The following is a 17,582-nucleotide window of genomic DNA, read 5'->3' as shown; positions in this document are numbered from 1 at the left end:
AAAGAAAGAAAGAAAGAAAGAAAAAAAAGAATGATGATTATCCCTTACACGAATTCATGGAGTTTTTCTATCTGTGTTGTCCCACTTGATCTGATCCCAGGAGGACTGACAGGAAAGAGATTATTGCTCCTGTTTCACTGATGTGAAAAGTGGCTCTTGAGGAAAATGAGTGATGTGTTGCTCAGGAGTAACAGAGTCCAATCTAGAATCCAGGTTTCTCTAGATTGTTGTGTCTATAAACATCTCCCCAAAGACGCAAAGGGAAAAAGAAAAATACACCTGACTCCTTGTCAGTAGCTACAGTAGATGACCGGGGCCAATGGTGGTGCCAAATGGGTCGGCATGCCTGATTCAACACCTCTTGACTCTGGGTTCGAAAGACTGGCCACTGCTTATGCTTCAGCTGAGTTTCTTTGTTGCTAAAATCTATGCATCTTGCAATTAAGGAGAAGCCTGAATCATATGTACTCATAGCTCTTAAAAACCACACAGTTGCCTGATAAAGGGCATTTATATAAAACCCATACCTAACATCACCTAATGATGAAAGACTGGATGCTTTTCCCCTAAGATCAGGAAAAAGGTAAGGATGTCCACTTTCACAGCTTCTATTCAACATTGTATTGGAGTTTCTAGCCATATCAATAAGGCAAGACAAAGAAATATTGGAAAGAAAGAAGTAAAACTGTCTTTATTTGCGATGACATAATCTTCTATGTATAAAATACTAAAAAATCCAAAAAAATACTATTAGAACTAAAAAACAAATACAGCAAGGTTACAGGATACAATATGAATGTACAAAAGTGAATTGCGTTTTTGCATACAAGCACTGAACAATCTAAAAATGAAATTAAGAAACAATTCCATTCACAATAGCTTAAAAAGAACAAAATGCTCAGGAATATATTTAACAAAAGAAGTGCAAGATTTGTACACTGAAAATTATAAAACTTTACAGAAAGAAATTAAAGAAGATCTAAATAAATGTTCATGGATTGTAGGACTCGATATTGTTAAGATGAAAATTCTCCCCAAATTGATGTATAAATTCAACACAATCACTACCAAAATTCCAGCAGGCTTTTTTATAGAAATTGACATGCAAACCCTAAAAGGTATATGTAAATACAGTACACCTAAAAGAGCCAAAACAATTTTGAAAGAAGAACAAAGTTTGAGTATTTTCATTTCCCAAATTCAAAACTTACTATAAAGCTACAGTTATCAAGATAATGTGCAATTACCTTAAGGATAGACAAATAGATCAAAATGACACAGAATTGAAAGCCCAAATTAAGTCCTTATATTTATAGTCAATTGATTTTTGATGAAGATGCCAAGACAATTCACTGGAGGAAAGGATAATCTGTTCAACAAATGGTGCTGGAATAATTGGGTATTCACATACGAAAAGATAAACTTAGACCCCTACCTCACATCATATACAAAAATTAACTCAAAATGGATCATAGAAAACAAGATAGAATCTTTGAGACCTTGGATTAGATGAATATTAGTTTGCTGTGATGACACCCAGAACACAGCCCATGAATGAAAAACTGCATAATTTGGACTGCAGCAAAATGTAAAACGTTTGTATTTCAAAAGATACCATTAAGAATCAGAGGTGGGATGAGACTTCCAGGTCAAGATGGCGGCTTAACAACGTGCGCATTTTAGCTTGTCCTCCAGAACAACTACTAAATAACCAGAAACAGTACAAAACAGCTCCTGGGGCCATGTCAGTGACCAGACACACAGCATACCCCAGTCTGGACCAGCTGGACCGGCTGCGAGCACCCCCCAGAACCGTGAGTTCCCAAAGCTGTGGCAGCCAGCGCCACTCCCCCACAGGCCGCTTCCCAGAGGGGAAGGAAAGGACTTTACCAGCAGCAGGGACTGGGCACAATCAAACGCCAATTGTGGAACTAATTAACAAATTCTGACTACTAGAAATAGGCCCCCAGCTTAGGTGAACCTGATCAAAGCAGAGGTTGCTCATTTTTGCCCCAGCGCCAAGGGGGCAGGACTGACAGAAAAAGGGGGGAAAAAAAAGAAGGAAACAGAGGTTTTTGTGGCTGTGTATCTACAAAGGCTTGACTGCCTCTGGATACAGCGGCAGGACTTTTCAGGCTGCAGCTGCCCCAGGCATAGGTAGAAGTGAGCTCTTTTGGGGGCTTATCTGGAGCTTGTGCCTTCCCCAGGGGAGGGGTGAAGCCCCACCCAGGTGGAATCCCTCCCTCAAGGAATTCACACACCAGGGCTTGGTAATTTGAAGCCATTAAAACCAGCCTATAACCTCTCCTCTGTTTCCACCATGCCCCCAGCAGGGAGAGTCTGCCAAAGTTAAAGGCACCACATCATCTTATGCTGGTGGGACCTGCAGTCAGACAAGTGTCATATACTGGGCAGGATAAGAAAAACAGAGTCCAGAGACTTCACAGGAAAGTCTTTCAACCTACTGGGTCTCACCCTCAGGGAAAACCGATGCAGGTGACTCTTTCTTCCTGATAGGAGGCCAGTTTGGTCTGGGAAAATCTGGCTGGGGTCTATAATATCTAAGTAGACCCTCCTAAGTGTGTGTGGGGGGAAGGCACCACCCAACCAGGGCAAGAAACAAGAAAACAAGAACTGAAAAATTCTCCTCTGTTAAACAAAACTTAAGCTAAAGGTCCAGATAAAGCTGAACGGAATATCAAAGAACAGATAGACAACAAATTCATCCAGCAAGAAAACCCTAGATAAAAGAAGTGAAAGCAATCTCCAGAATAAACTAATTAAGGTAATTAAATGCCTAGACACCAGCAAAAAAATAACAAATCACACTAAGAAAATTGAAGATATGGCCCAGTCAAAGGAACAAACCAACAATTCAAATGACATACAGGAGCTGAAACAATTAATTCAGAATATACAAACAGACATGGAAAACCTCATCAAAAACCAAATCAATGAATTGAGGGAGGATATAAAGAAGGCAAGGAAAGAATGAAAAGAAGAAACTGAAAGTCTGAAAACACAAATCACAGAACTTATGGGAATGAAAGACACAGTAGAAGAGATGAAAAAAGCAATGGAAACCTACAATGGTAGATTTCGAGAGACAGAACATAGGATTTCTAAACTGGAGGATGGAACATCTGAAATCCGACAAGAAACAGAAGCTATAGGAAAAAAAATGGAAAAATATGAGCAGGGACTCAGGGAACTGAAAGACAATATGAAGTGCACGAATACACATGTTGTGGGTGTCCCAGAAGGAGAAGAGAAGGGACAAAGAGGAGAAAAACTAATGGAGGAAATTATCACTGAAAATTTCCCAACTCTTATGAAAGACTTAAAATTACAGATCCAAGAAGTGCAGCGTACCCTAAAGAGAATAGATCCAAATAGACATACTCCAAGACATTTAATAATCAGAATGTCAGAGGTCAAAGAGAAAGAGAGGATCTTGAAAGCAGCAAGAGAAAAAGCAATCCATCACATACAAGGGAAGCCCAATAAGACTATGCGCAGATCTCTCAGCAGAAACCATGGAGGCGAGAAGACAGTGGGATAATATATTTAAATTATTAAAAGAGAAAAACTGCAAGAATTCTATATCCAGCAAAATTGTTCTTCAAAAATGAGGGAGAAATTGAAACATTTTCAGACAAAAAAAATCACTGAGTGAATTTGTGACCAAGAGACCAGCTCTGCAAGAAATACTAAAGGGAACACTAGAGACAGGTACGAAGACAGAAGAGAGAGGTGTGGAGAAGAGTGTAGAAAGGAAGACTATGAGTAAAGGTAAAAAGAAGGAAAATTAGATATGACATATAAAATCCAGAAGGCAAAATAGTAGAAGAAAGTACTACCCATGCAGTAATAACACTGAATGTTAATGGATTAAACTCTCCAATCAAAAGACATAGTCTGGCAGAATGGATTAAAAAGCAGGACCCATCTATATGCTGTCTCTACTCAAAGGACACAAGGCCAAGGACATAAATGGACATTTACACACCAATGTTTATAGCAGCATTATTAACAATTACCAAGAGATGGAAACAGCCAAAATGGCCATCAACAGACAATTGGCTAAACAAACTGTGACATTTACATAAGATGGAATATTATGCAGCTGTAAGACAGAATAAAGTTATGATGTATGTAACAACATGAATGGACCTTAAGGACATTATGCTGAGTGTGATTAGCCAGAAACGAAAGGACAAATACTGTATGGTCTCACTGATATGAACTGACATTAGTGAATAAACTTGGAATATTTCCTTAGTAACAGAGACCATCAGGAAATAGAAATAGGGTAAGATATTGGGTAATTGGAGCTGAAGGGATACAGATTGTGCAACAGGACTGAATATAAAAACTCAGAAATGGACAGCACAATATTACCTAACTGTAATACAATTATGTTAAAACACTGAATGAAGCTGCATATGAGAATGATAGAGGGAGGAGGGCTGGAGGCACAAATGAAATCACAAAGAAAAATAGACGATAAAGATTGAGATGGTGTAATCTAGGAATGCCTAGAGTGTATAATGATAATGACTAAATGTACAAATTTAAAAAGTGTTTTTGCATGAGGAAGAACAAAAGAATGTCATTACTGCAATGTGCTGAAAATAGATGGTACTTAATAGTTTAAAATTTCAACTAATGTGTGAGACTAAAGCAAAAAATGTTTATTTGGTACAAATCTATACTTTGACTAGTGCATCTTCTAATATAATTTATGTAGATAGTTGACTGAACACCTTAAGTACATGGATCTTTGTACAGGACAAGAGATTTTGTTGGTTTGTCCAGGTGATGCCCTGATGAATCCCAGAGTGATTTGATCAGTGAGTGGAAAAGTATTTGCAAAGTCCCCTTCAGGGAATGGTGAGAACGGGGGAAAACTCAACTTCCCCAAGTTGAATTCTTGATATTCTCACAAGCAGTATGGACAACCAAAGCTATAGGCTGAGCCCCCAGTCTTGGGGTTTGTTTATATGAAACTTAACCCCACAGGGGATAGGTCAAGCCTACTTAAAATTAAGCCTAAGAGTCACCCCAAGAACCTCTTTTGTTGCTCAGATGTGGCCTCTCTCTCCAGCCAACACAGTAAGCAGACTCACCACCCTCCCCCTGTCTATGCGGGACATGACTACCAGGGGTGTGGATCTTCCTGGCAGCATGGGACAGAAATCCCAGAATGAGCTGAGATTCAGCATCAAGGGATTGAGAAAAACTCTAGAATGAGCTGAGACCCAGCATCAAGGGATTGAGAAAACCTTCTCAACCAAAAGGAGGAAGAGTGAAATGAGACAAAGTGTCAATGGCTGAGAGGTTATCCTGGAGGTTATTCTTATGCATTAAGTAGATATCACCTTGTTATCCAAAATGTAATGGAGAGGCTGGAGGGAACTGCCTGAAGATGTAGAGCTGTGTTCCAGTAGCCATGTTTCTTGATGATGATTGTATAATGATATAGCTTTCACAATGTGACTGTGTGATTGCAAAAACCTTGTGTCTGATGCTCCTTTTATCTACCTTCTCAACAGATGAGTAGAACATATGGAATAAAAATAAATAGTAGGGGGAACATGGGCGGGCCGCGGTGGCTCAGCGGGCAAAGTGCTTGCCTGCCATGCCGGAGGACCTCGGTTCGATTCCCGGCCCCAGCCCATGTAAAAAACAAACAAACAAACAAAATACAATAAAACAAGAAAATGTTTAAAGATGTTTCCCTTTCTTCCTCCCTTCCTTCCTTCCTTCTCTCTGTCTTTCCTTCCCTTCCTCTCTCTTTAAAAAAAAAAAAATAAAAAAAAAAATAAAAAAAAAATAAATAGTAGGGGGAACAAATGTTAAGATAGATTTAGTTTGAAATGCTAGTGATCAATGAAAGGGATCAGTAAGGGGTATGGCATGTAAAATTTTTTTTCTTTGTTATATTTTTCTGTTGTCTTTTTATTTCTTTTTCTGAATTGATGCTAATGTTCTGGGAAATGATCATGATGATGAATTGCAACTATGTGATGATATTGTGAATTGCTGAGTGGATGTGTTGGGAATGTCTGTGTTTCTTGCAATTTTTTTTTAATTAATAAAAAATTAAAAAAAAAAAGAATCAGAGGTGGGATGTCACTAATATCATGGAGTGAGACACTCTAGGTTCTGTCCCCTCACAGAATTTTATAACAACAAGCAAAATCACCTTTCTCAGAGTTCTAGAAAACAGTTACAGGATTGCAAGGCAACTGGGTGATCACCAACTCAAGAATAGTGCTGCTTAAAAACAATAGGGCAGAGAGGGTGCGACGGTGGCTTAGCAAGCAGAATTTTTGCCTACCATGCTGGAGATCCGGGTTCAATTCCCAGTGCCTGCCCATGCAAAAAAGAAAAAAAAAAAAACAATAGGAAAGCCTCTCACTCTCAGCTCTCTTTCCTTGGAAGAGTGCCTGCATGTCCTCTCACATGTGCTCCTAATAAACTTTCTACCTGCTTCCTCTATGCCGTATTGTGCCCTTGAATCCTTTCCTGAGGCACAACCAAGAACCTAGGAAACCCAATTCAGCAACATATTTTGGCAAGCCAGTCAGGAGACACTTCATTCTAACCATTTGGACTGTTAAATCATCGCTATTGACAGGTGGCTTGGCAGCATGCTTCACTTTTTCTTCTCACTTGGCTCATTGTTATCTTCTCTTATGTCCTCATGCAACTCTGTGTCTCTAGGAATCTTGCTTCCCCAGGACATAAACTTGGTCTACTCCAAGTATCTGTCCCCCTCTTCAGAGTGGCAAGAGCCCAGCTCCACATTCAGGCTCAGAGCAATGGGTGATTCTGCCCTTGTGACCTGATTGGGGGCTTCTTCCCACATTAAGCAGGAGTCGAAGGAGAGCCAATTCAAGTACCCCCATTTCCGCCCCCACCCCAACCCCCACTCCTCGATTCTCTGAAACTTCCCCACATTCTCTCCTTTCCTCTCCACTAGGGAACACCTTTTGCATCTCTTGATCCTCACCTACCTAAGAAGATTTCATTGCCCCTCAGACCCTTCTTCCCACTGGATCTGTTCCTCTTTTTGTCTCTTTGGCAGAGATCCTCTCCCCTGCTTCCATGAGAGTCTCCTTCTCTCCTCTGTCTGGCTTTCAATGCCTCCTGAGACCTTCCATCTTTTGTAACACAGGATTCTGGGCTAAGGATTCTTGTACCAAACAGTGCTCTCTTTAACATTCTGGGGAATCACCTCTGGTTTAGGCTCATGGGAACTTAGTACTTTCCAATAAGAGTGTCTCTCCTGCAGGCCTTGATAATTTAGTCTCTATTGAGAGCCACTGTATCCAAATATAAAGCTACCCTTCTTCTAGAGGGGTAGAAGAAACTAGAGGGCAAAAGTATTCCTGAGAACATTTTCCTAGACTTCTCTTGGGTGGGGTGAGCAACCCCACCTCAGGAGCATTTGACTATGTATAACCCAGGGAAGAACGTCCCAGAGACACCCAGCAAAGTTGTCCTGGGGACACCCAACAGGTTTATTCCCCATGGCCCGAAGAATTTGGGCCAGCATAGAGGAAGGACTCCTAAAGAATGCTGTTCTGGAATTCTTCTGGGCAAGGCCAGGGAAACCCCTAGAAGCATAAGTCCAAACGTCTCTCAGGAAAGTCACCTTGGGATACCTGGTGACTGTTCTCCTGGTGGCCCCAAGAGATTGGGCAAACAGAGAGGGAAACACCTAGCTCTGGAGCTCATTAGGACACCACACAGTCACACAGACACTTATGAGGCTCCTCTATTTCCTTTTCCAGAGAAACTGGTAAACGCCACCAGTCAATATAAGCTAAAAGATGGGAAGCATAGTCCTCCAGTGGGACTCTCAATTACAATTCAATCCTCCAATCTGTAAAGGAAGGGGAAATAGTCAGAAAATTCCTTATGCCCAGATGTTTATGGCTCTCTATCAAGACAAGGAAGGGCCTGAGAAGGACTTAATGCTTGTGCTATGCCCATGTCTCAATTTCCATTAGAGGAGATCATAGATATATATATATATACACACACACACAAAGCAAAGAAATAAAAAAGCAATAGTTTTCAAAGCCTCTTCAACAAGTAGTTACAGGACAGATCACAGAGCTTCTCATGGGCTACCGTATGATCCTCTCACATCTTTTCTTCTAGCTGCTCCAGAATATAGGAAGACTTTAATGTTTTTTATCACCAAAATCGACCTTTTATCTTTCTTTTCTTATAAAAAATAACATATATACAAAGAAGCAATAAATTTCAAAGCACACCACCACAATTACTTGTAGAACATATTTCAGAGTTTGACATGGGTTACAACTCCACAGTTTTAGGTGTTTACTTCTAGCTGCTCTAAGATACTGGAGACTAAAAGAAATATCAATTTAATGATTCAGCATTCATTTTCATTTGTTAAATCCTATCTTCTCCTTATAATTCTACCATCACCTTTGATCTTTCCATTCCTCTCTTTAGGGGCATTTGGGCTATGGCCATTCTAACTTTTTCATGTTGGAAGGGGCTGTCACTATTGTGCGGTAGGGAGATGGAACTAGCTGATGTTCTGGAGAGGCTGGACCCTCTAGGTTTCAGAACATATCTGGTCCAGGGACCTATTTGGAGGTTGGAGGTTTCTAGAAAGTTGCCCTAGTGCATGGAATCCTTGTGGAATCTTATTATTTTGCCCTAGGTGTTCTTTAGGATTGTTGGAATGGTCCTGGTTGGGGGTTGACAAGTTATGATAGATAGCAATGTCTAACTGAAGCTTGCATAAGAGCAACCTCCAGAGTAGCCTCTCGACTTTATTTGAACTCTCTCTGCCACTGAAACTTTATTAGTTATACTTCTTTTACCCCCTTTAGGTCAGGATAGAATTGTTGATCCCACAGTGCTAGGGCCAGATTCATCTTCCACAAGAGGTGATCTTTTTAATGATCCTCTTTTAAAACTTGTTTGCTAAAAGGCATGACAAAATGTACCATTAAGCTGGTTAATTGTAATAAGCTAAAAGGGATCACTCAGGAGAAAGAGAAAAATATGGCCCTGTTCCAGGAGAGGTTAGTGGAATCCCAAAAAAGTATATTAATATAAGCCCAGATTCTCAGGAAGATCAGATTTTGCTGAGCACTCATTTCATCAGCCAGTCTCCCCCTGATATTCAGAGAAAGCTGCAAAAGCTCTCTATGGGTTCAGAAACTCTAAGTAATGAGCTATTAGAAACTGCCTTTTCTGTCTTTAACAATTGCTATGAGGTCAAGGAGGAAGAGAAGGCAAACAGTGGTAAGCAAAAAATAGAGAACAGGCTCAGCTTATGGCAGTCACTGTTAAAAACACCCTGTCCTCTTGAGATCACCCAAATTGTGGCTTCAAGCCTCGAGGGCCTTACTTCAATTGTGGACTAGAGAGTCACTGGCAAAGAAAGTGCCAGAAACCTCAAGAAAACCTTTGACCTCAGAACCTGCCAGAACCTTGCCCCAGGTGCCACCATCATGGGCACTGGGCCCAGGGAATGCATTGTTTTCCAAGGGGGGTGGGAGGGCAGGACAGCTCCTGGAGCCCTGCTCACAGCATGTGAAGACCCAGGGGGCCCAAGGCTGTGTAAGTTTCCACTGACTTCACGTCTGACCCATCAACCTAGAGGAGCCTCAGATGACATTCAACATGGCAGGTAAGAGTATTGATTTCTTAATTAAATAATAGAGCTACTTACTCTGTTTTGTACTGCCACTCTGGACTTACTCAGACTTGACTGGTTATGGGAGTTGATGGTAAATCCGAAACTAGAATTTTACTACCCCTCTCCCTTATGAGCTTGGAGACATTCTAGTGTCCCATCATTTTTCACTGTCCCTGTATGCCCCAGCCCTCTTCTAGGGAGGGACCTTCTTCACTCCCTGGAAGCCACCTTAAGACTAAGAGACCTGGCTAGTGTTCACCCCTTGTTTGCCCTGAAGCCCCTACTAAATTGAGGCCTCTACGTATCTCAAAGGAGATCCTTGAGCAAGTAAACCCATCTGTAAGGGATGAAGGCATCCAAGGGCTAGCCAAGTAGCTCCTGACTGCATTCAAGTTCTCAGTCCCAGATCTTAAAAAGGCATCTTTGTATGCATCTCCACCCTCACTCTCAATACCCATTTGCTTTAAAATGGCAGGGACTTAACGATAACATTTCCGCCTGGCTCACTGAGACAGTGCTGTCCCAAAGGTTTCCAGATAGTCCCCATATCTTTAAGAATACCTTAGCAGCAGACCTTCCTGATCCAGCTGTCTCAGAGCACCATCTTGCAATAAGTTAATTTTGTGAACATATTCCCAGGATGAAAGTGATTCTTGTTCGTTGTCATTGCTGACTGCAGCCCTACTTGAATATAGAAAGTTGTGGAAAGTTTGAGAAAGTGAATTTTGCTAAAATAATATGGATTGTTAGTCTGTTCTTAGTGAAAGATTATAAGAAGTTTTTTTTTTTAACCATCTGAGTACTCTGCCTAAAAGATAAAAATGTTATATCATATCAGAATAATATTGCTGTTGATGTTTATGCTGACCTGATCACCCTTTATTTCAAAAGACAAGTCTTCTCACTCTTAAAGGAAAACTGTTAGAAAAGATTTATTCTTTCACCTGGTAAAAGTGAGATGCTAAAATATTTAACATATTACATAAGAAGTGCTTAAGAGGTATTACAATATTTACAAGAGATTTTCTATCCTTCTATTAGTTAAATTTGAATGCGTGAAACTTTACTGAACAATATATGAAATGTTATTCATATATTTAGAAATTATATAAAATTCTTAAAATCTTGACAATATTCTCGCTGTCAATGTTACATCCTAATACTATTCTGTATAAGGTCAGATATTGTTAGTCATGGTTTTAGTTATTCTTAGAAAAATTACAGCTAATTAATTTATCTATATAATTTTTATCAATATAATTAATTTTGGCTCTAAAGCTTCCAAAATTTCAATTTTCTGTAGCACACTATGAAACTTAATCTGTCTAGTCAGCATATTTAGACAACCTAATTCAACTTTATTTGACATGGAACCTGGAATGAAGAATAAAATCTTAATCAGAGAATGAAAATATTTGCAAAGTCTCTTAAAGAACTAGAAAAACCACGTAGCTGTTAAACTTCTCCACCTGGAGATTTCTTGCTATTCTCTTAAGCAATAGGGGCTCTCAATTTCACAAGTCAACGCCTCAGTCTTGAGGCTTGCCTTTATGAAATATCTTGGTAATGGCAAAGCTAAGCCAACTTATAATTAATATCTTCTCCCCTACATGGGACATGACTTCCAAAGGTGTAAGTCTCCCTGACAACGTGAGAAATGACTCCCAAGGATGAGCCTGGCCCTTGAATTGTAAAATTGGTTAAAAAAAAAAGGAAAATGAAATTTTGGTGGCTAAGAAATTTCAAATAAAGTCAAGAAGTCATTCTAAAAGTTTTTAATGCAAATTTCAGCCAGATATTGCAAACGGCCACACTGTGCCAAGCCCAACTAACAGTAGTCCCCAAAAAACACTCTAAAGAATACCCTGAGCTCCCTCTTGCTCCTCCTTCTGTTCAAACTATGTGTACAATTTCTCACCCAGTTTGTTTCTTCCAGATTAAAAGCCTTTCACAGCAAACCGTTCCTCACTAGACTCTACGTTCCTGTTCCTACACTCCATCAGTCACACTCAATAGCATAACCAGACACTTCTATGCTCCCCCAAGTAGGTCTGCAAACCCACTGACAGCTTCAAGCAGCTACAGAAAATAGTCCCTCAGTCCAAATTCCTTTCAGATTAAAGGAGCTAGAAAGCTCTGAGGGGGAAATGAGGCAGGTTTAGAATTAGGGTGCTGGCTGGATGAGCAAAGGGCAAATGGCAAATTTGCAGAAGTGGTCAGGCCTCAAGGAGAAAGATACCTCCGAGAACAGCAATAAGCAGCACTTGGGAGCCAGACGGCCCCCACCTGAGTGAGTCATCTACCATCAAGCGTCCAAAGATGAGGGATAGGGGAGGGTAGTAAAATAGTTAATAAAAATCACAAGAGGGACAAAAATGTATAAACGTAGATTGTCCCAGTGTCAGGGCCGCTCACCTCTCACTTCTCTTTTCTTGTGAGAGTGCCTGCATGTCCTCTCACATGAGCTCCTAATAAACTTGCTACCTGCTTACTCAAATAAATAAATAAAAATAGTAGGAAACCCTTGTGGCACATTTGTTGGCCCTCCCCATCAGCCACCTTGGTTGAACCTCATGCTGCAGGTCCCTAGATGCAGTTGTAAAGGGAGGAAAGTAACACTTATATGATAATAGTGTGAATGAATGCCTGAACCTATCCATTTGGTGGCAGCCTGAAAGTCTGAACCAGGACCCTTTTTTCTGGAATGTCCAAGAACTTACTTGGATGTAGAAACCTCAACATAGGCAGCTAAAATGTAAAAACAATCAAATTGCAGCTGGGGAAAAGGATGACTACTTTAAGATATAACATAGAGTACTCAAGACAAGGAGAAAAGACTGAGAATTTCCTGAGGAAAGAGGGAGCAGTTGGAAAGTATGCACGTAAATGGGAAAATTAATAAGGCTGGTCAGACAGGCTCAAGACAAGAAGCATGTACAGAAAAACTGGAGAGGACCCCTATGCTTTCACCTTAGGCTTTTCTTTATGCTCATTGTAAGGCTGGTTAAGTTCTGAAGACACATACCAGTCAGAGCCAATCTGCAAATACCGGGAGAGGTGGTTTCTTTTACTTTTGTGGTTGTCGTTTGTGTTTCTATTTTTCTGCTTCTTTTACTTTTTTTTTTTTTTTTGATGTTAGCTACTGGAATTTAAGGAAATCTCTGTCATAACACTAGCTGAATACAAGCTCAAAGAACAGTCAGTTCAGTGGCTAAACTCCAGAATTAACACAATAAAATATTAAAAAGTCTAGTGTGCAACAAAAAATACAAGACATACAATAAAATAGGAAACAATCACTTGTTCAAAGGCAAACAATAACGCATTCAAAAGCATCAACAAGGAAGCCCAGACTTCAGATACAATAAACAAAGACTTTAAAAACCTGTCTTAAATATGCTGAAAGAGCTCAAGGAAGACACAGACAACAAAACTAAAAGAAATGAAGAAAATAATATATAAACAAAATGATAATTTTAAAAAGATACAAAAACCATAGAAAGGAGCCAAACAGAAATACTACAACTGAAGAACACAATAATGGAGAAAAAAAAATCCCTAGAGGAGTTCAACAGCAGATTGGAGCTGGCAGAATAAGTAAACTTGAAAATAAGAGTATTGAAATTACACACTCTAAGGAGCAGAAAGGAAAAAGAATGAAGAAAAATAAACAGAGCCTAAGAGACCAGTGGGAAACTTTCACGTGTAACAATTTACACATTCTGGGAATCCCAGAAGGAGAAGAAAAAGAGAAAGGGACTGAAAGAATATTTGAAAATTAATGGCTGAAAACTTTCCAAATGTAATGAAAGGTGGGACTACACCCCCAAGAAGCTCAACAAATTCCAGATAAACTAAAGAGATTGATCCACACTGAGACACACAGAGAAGTATAGGAACAGCAAGTGTGTATGCTATTGAAGTTATGTGGGTATTAAATCAAATGAGATTGTATAGGTTTAGAATGCTAAATTAAAGACAATCATAACCAAAAAGAAAATATTGGAAAAATATGCACAGAAGGAAATGAGAAAAGATTCTAAATGGCTCCCTACAAAATTAATTAATTAATACAAAAGTAGACAGAAGTGAAAGAAATGAGGGAGAGGGATGAAAAAGTATAAAACTTTCAAAAGCAAATAGCAAAATGGCAGAAGAAAGTTCTGTCTTGTCAATAGTTACCATAAATATAAATGGAGTAGACTCTCCAATCAAATGGCAGGGATTGGCAGAGTGGATTTAAAAAGCATGACCCAACTCATTATGCACTTTACGAAAGACTCGCCTTATATTCAGAGACACAAGTAGGTTGAAAGCAAAATGATGGGGGGAAAAACACATTCCAAATAGCAACCAAAAGAGAGTGTGGGTGGGTATACTATCATCCGACAAAATAGACTAAGTCAAAAACTCTTACAAGGGACAAAGAAAGGCACTATATAGTGATAAAAGGGTCACAATCAAGAAGATATAACAATTATAAATATAGGTACCTAAAAAGAGAGCTCCAAAATATACGAAGCAAGCATTGACAGATTTGAGGGGAGAAATAGACAGTTCTACATTAATAGGAGGATACTTCAGTACACCACTTTCAATAAAGGTAATAACATTTAGACATAAGGTCAATAAAGAAATAAAGTTCTTCAACAATACTAAAGACCAACTAGACCTAACAGACCTACATAGATCACTTCACAAAATACCAGTAGAATATACGTTCTTCGTAGATGCACCTGTATTATTCTTATGAAACAAGCTAAGTCGGAAATCAAAGCCTCATTAAATTTAAAAAGATTGAAATCATGGAAAGTATCTTCTCTGACCACAGAGGAATGAAACTAGAAATCAATAAGAGAGGGAGAACTGGAAAATTCACAAATGTGTGAAATTAAACAGTACACTCTTAAACAATCAATGAGTCAAAGAAGAAAAAAAAATCTTTTTTTTATGTTGAGCAACACAAAGTACCAAAATTTATAGGACGCTGCAAGGCAGTGCTCCGAGGGAAATTTATAGTGGTAAATGTTTAAAAAGGAAGATCTCAAATAAGTAATCAAACCTCACACCTAGAAGAACTAGAAAAAGAAGAGCAAACTAACACCGAACTGAACAGAAAGAAGAAAATGATAAAGACTGAAGTGGAGGTTAATGGTTCCCTATTCCTACCTGTGCTCATTCCTACCCCTGGGTGTGAGGCATGGGCTTTGATTTTAATTTCTCCCTCTGCCCTATTTCAGACCCTTGAACTAACCGTTCTTTAGTTCCTTCTATCCGGCATGTTTTGGGCACATTTCAAATGTGAAACCAATTATTCTCCATTTACACCCTCTGAGAAAGGGGCCCTGTCAGGACAGTCTGCACCCCAACTCTGAGCCCCCAGTCTGTCGCGGGAAGTGCATGAGCATTGAGCAGGAACAACATCCAGTGGAACTATTGGTCAAGCCATTCTTAAAAGGAACAAACTGAGGCTTCCAGAGAGGCTCTGTCTTTCCCGAGTCACACAGTTCTTGCAGGAGCTGGATTCTAAACTGGGCGAGTTGCTCACCCACTCTGAACCTTACTCACCTCACAAGTAAGATGCATATAACAGTCTAATGAATGTCAAAGGTCCAAATAGGACAAAACGGGTCAATATCTCCTGAGCCCCTTTGGGAAATTGGGCAACGCTAGGTATATCCGGACGCAGCAAGAGGGGCTTCTCCTCCCGCACCTCCCCAAGCCGGCAGGCGGACCCAGCAGAATTCTTCCTGCAGGCACCTGCCCAGCCCCACAACCCGGCCACCTTTCTGGCTACAGATGCGGAGATGCCCAATCAGCAGGGCGCGGGGACAAGTGCGCGCACCTGGCGGGGCGCAGGGACCGCGGCGCCCTGCGGATGAATCGCGCTCCCCCCGCCCAGCACTCACCAAGGGCCCCCAGGCACAGCAGAGAGGGGAAGACGACCCTCATCGTTCCAGCGAAGGGACTCCAGCGAAGGAGGGATCTACTGCCTGCGGCAGCCCTGCGCCCCTTTATCCAGGGCTTGCCCCGCCCTGTTGCCCAATAGGCTTCCCCTTCCCTCCCCACCCGCCGCAGTCAGGTCAACTTGTTCCTTGAGGCCCGGGGCTCCTGGGAAGACGATGCCTGAGCAGGGCCGGGTGCCAGGAGAGGAAACCCAGCCCCACCCCACCCCGCCGATCATGCAAGTCGTCCTGCCCTTGTTACTTGAAGAAGTTCTTTCTCACCATCTAGTCTGTAAATTCCTAGGAAAATCACGTAGGACACAGAGGGCAAGGAAGGGAAGAAAGTTTTAGGGTAAATATTTGCGGATCACCTTGGTCCAGGAGGCTGACCTTTCCTTTAACAGTGTCTAACAGCGCCTGCCAGCCCAGGGAGGGCCAGGGGGATCCACCTCCACCTTAACTTGGCAGTGAGCCGGCCAGTTCTGAAGACCCAGCCACCCCAGCTGGAGGTCAGCAACAGCGCAGGACGCCTGGCAGGGATAACAGAGGCTGCCCAGAGTCTGACCCCAGCTACCTACAACGTCAGCCCTCCCAGACCTGTTGAGACCACAAGCGCAGCTCCCCAAAACAGAGCCGAGGAGCCTGGAGGGGAATGGCCACCAAGCAGTGTCCAGTGCTGGTTCCATGTCCCCTCCTTTGCCAATGAGAAAGATGTTCCAGTGCTTGTTATATGTGGGCCATAAAAGATGAGAGATGGGGACCCCATTTGGATAACTGTCATATTTTGTCATTAACACATAAGTTGACCCTATTTGGGGAAGCTATTTTTAAACTTGAAAGCTGGAGTTCTGCTTCAAGGAATATAAATACACTCCCACAGTGCTCAATAGCTTATGCGCAGTGTTCTCTGAGGTAAGGCTTTCTGTCATTGACAGATTGGAAGCAAGCGAAATGTCCATCCCAAGGGGTGTCGCATCAAGCATGGTGCTGTGTATGTAGTGAGACAGACTGGAGTCACCCTCCACCCCCCCAAAAAAAGGCAGCCCTGTATGCACTGGAGTGAACTTAGCCCCCCAAAGATACTCAAGAAGTGAGGTGCTCAATAGGTGAAAGGTGAAAGAAAGTACAGGTCACCTCAACCTCCCCTCCTGACAGGTGACCTCTGAAATCAGATTGGTCTGAAAACCCAAACTTGGCTTTGCTTGGATCACTTGGTACTACAAAGCATTTCTTGGAGCAGTTGGTACTATACCCAGGGCATGCAGTGGGCAGTCAGCCATGAAGAAACACACCTGGGCCCTGTCCAAGAGGCCCTCAAGGAGGCTGAGGAACCCCTCCCTCCACACCTGGCACTGCCTATCACCCCCTAACTGCAGCAGCTGACCATGAATCTGCTTCCCTGGCACAAGACCAGGGTCTGGGGTTCAGTGCTGTAACAGCTGGGTTTTCAGGTGACAGATTCAGGGTCTCTCATTGTTTGGAAACACAATATTGCAACATTAAAAGGTGTTTTCAACAATAATTGCAATCAGCTATTTCAAAAATAATGAAGAAATACAAAATTGACTAATTGTCAGGAGTGTTGAAGCATCTTTGTACCTAAATTAGCAACTACGCTTTGCATTTTCGTGGTTAAAGAAGAATTAAGAAACATCACAACCCGTGTCACTATCCCTGCTAGACGAATTAGAAAAAGAATGGGTTGGGAGGCCAGGTGTCCCTAGACCCCTTTATGTCTATTGTGGTGTTGGCAGGAACACAAAGAACCTGGGACCACAATCAAAAGGCTTAGGTTAAGCAGTGCCCTGAGGGCAGATTGGGGTGGTGCATGTAACAGGACAAGATGGTTTTCATACTGTTTGCTGGAAGCAACCCAGTCCCAGGCTAGGGACTGCTCATCTGAATCCATGCCGAGTGCCCTCCAAGGCACCTGCAGAAGA

The 17,582-nt window shown here is 41.4% G+C and overlaps 1 protein-coding gene across 1 annotated transcript in view; it reads right to left on the bottom strand.

The window, feature by feature from the left end:
• LTF (lactotransferrin) overlaps window positions 1–15,958 on the bottom strand; it is a 42,105-nt gene extending 26,147 nt beyond the window's left edge. Inside the window, exon 1 of the mRNA XM_077129549.1 lies at window positions 15,607–15,958. Within this exon, the coding sequence (XP_076985664.1) occupies window positions 15,607–15,649 (43 nt within the window). The 5' untranslated portion in view covers window positions 15,650–15,958. The remainder of the gene's footprint in view (window positions 1–15,606) is intronic.
• Window positions 15,959–17,582: the final 1,624 nt, after the last annotated feature.

The sequence above is a fragment of the Tamandua tetradactyla genome, chromosome 15, assembly GCF_023851605.1.
Source record: "Tamandua tetradactyla isolate mTamTet1 chromosome 15, mTamTet1.pri, whole genome shotgun sequence".
Taxonomy (NCBI): domain Eukaryota; kingdom Metazoa; phylum Chordata; class Mammalia; order Pilosa; family Myrmecophagidae; genus Tamandua; species Tamandua tetradactyla.
The sequence above is the reverse complement of the archived record's forward strand: the minus strand, read 5'-3'. Positions and strand labels throughout refer to the sequence as shown.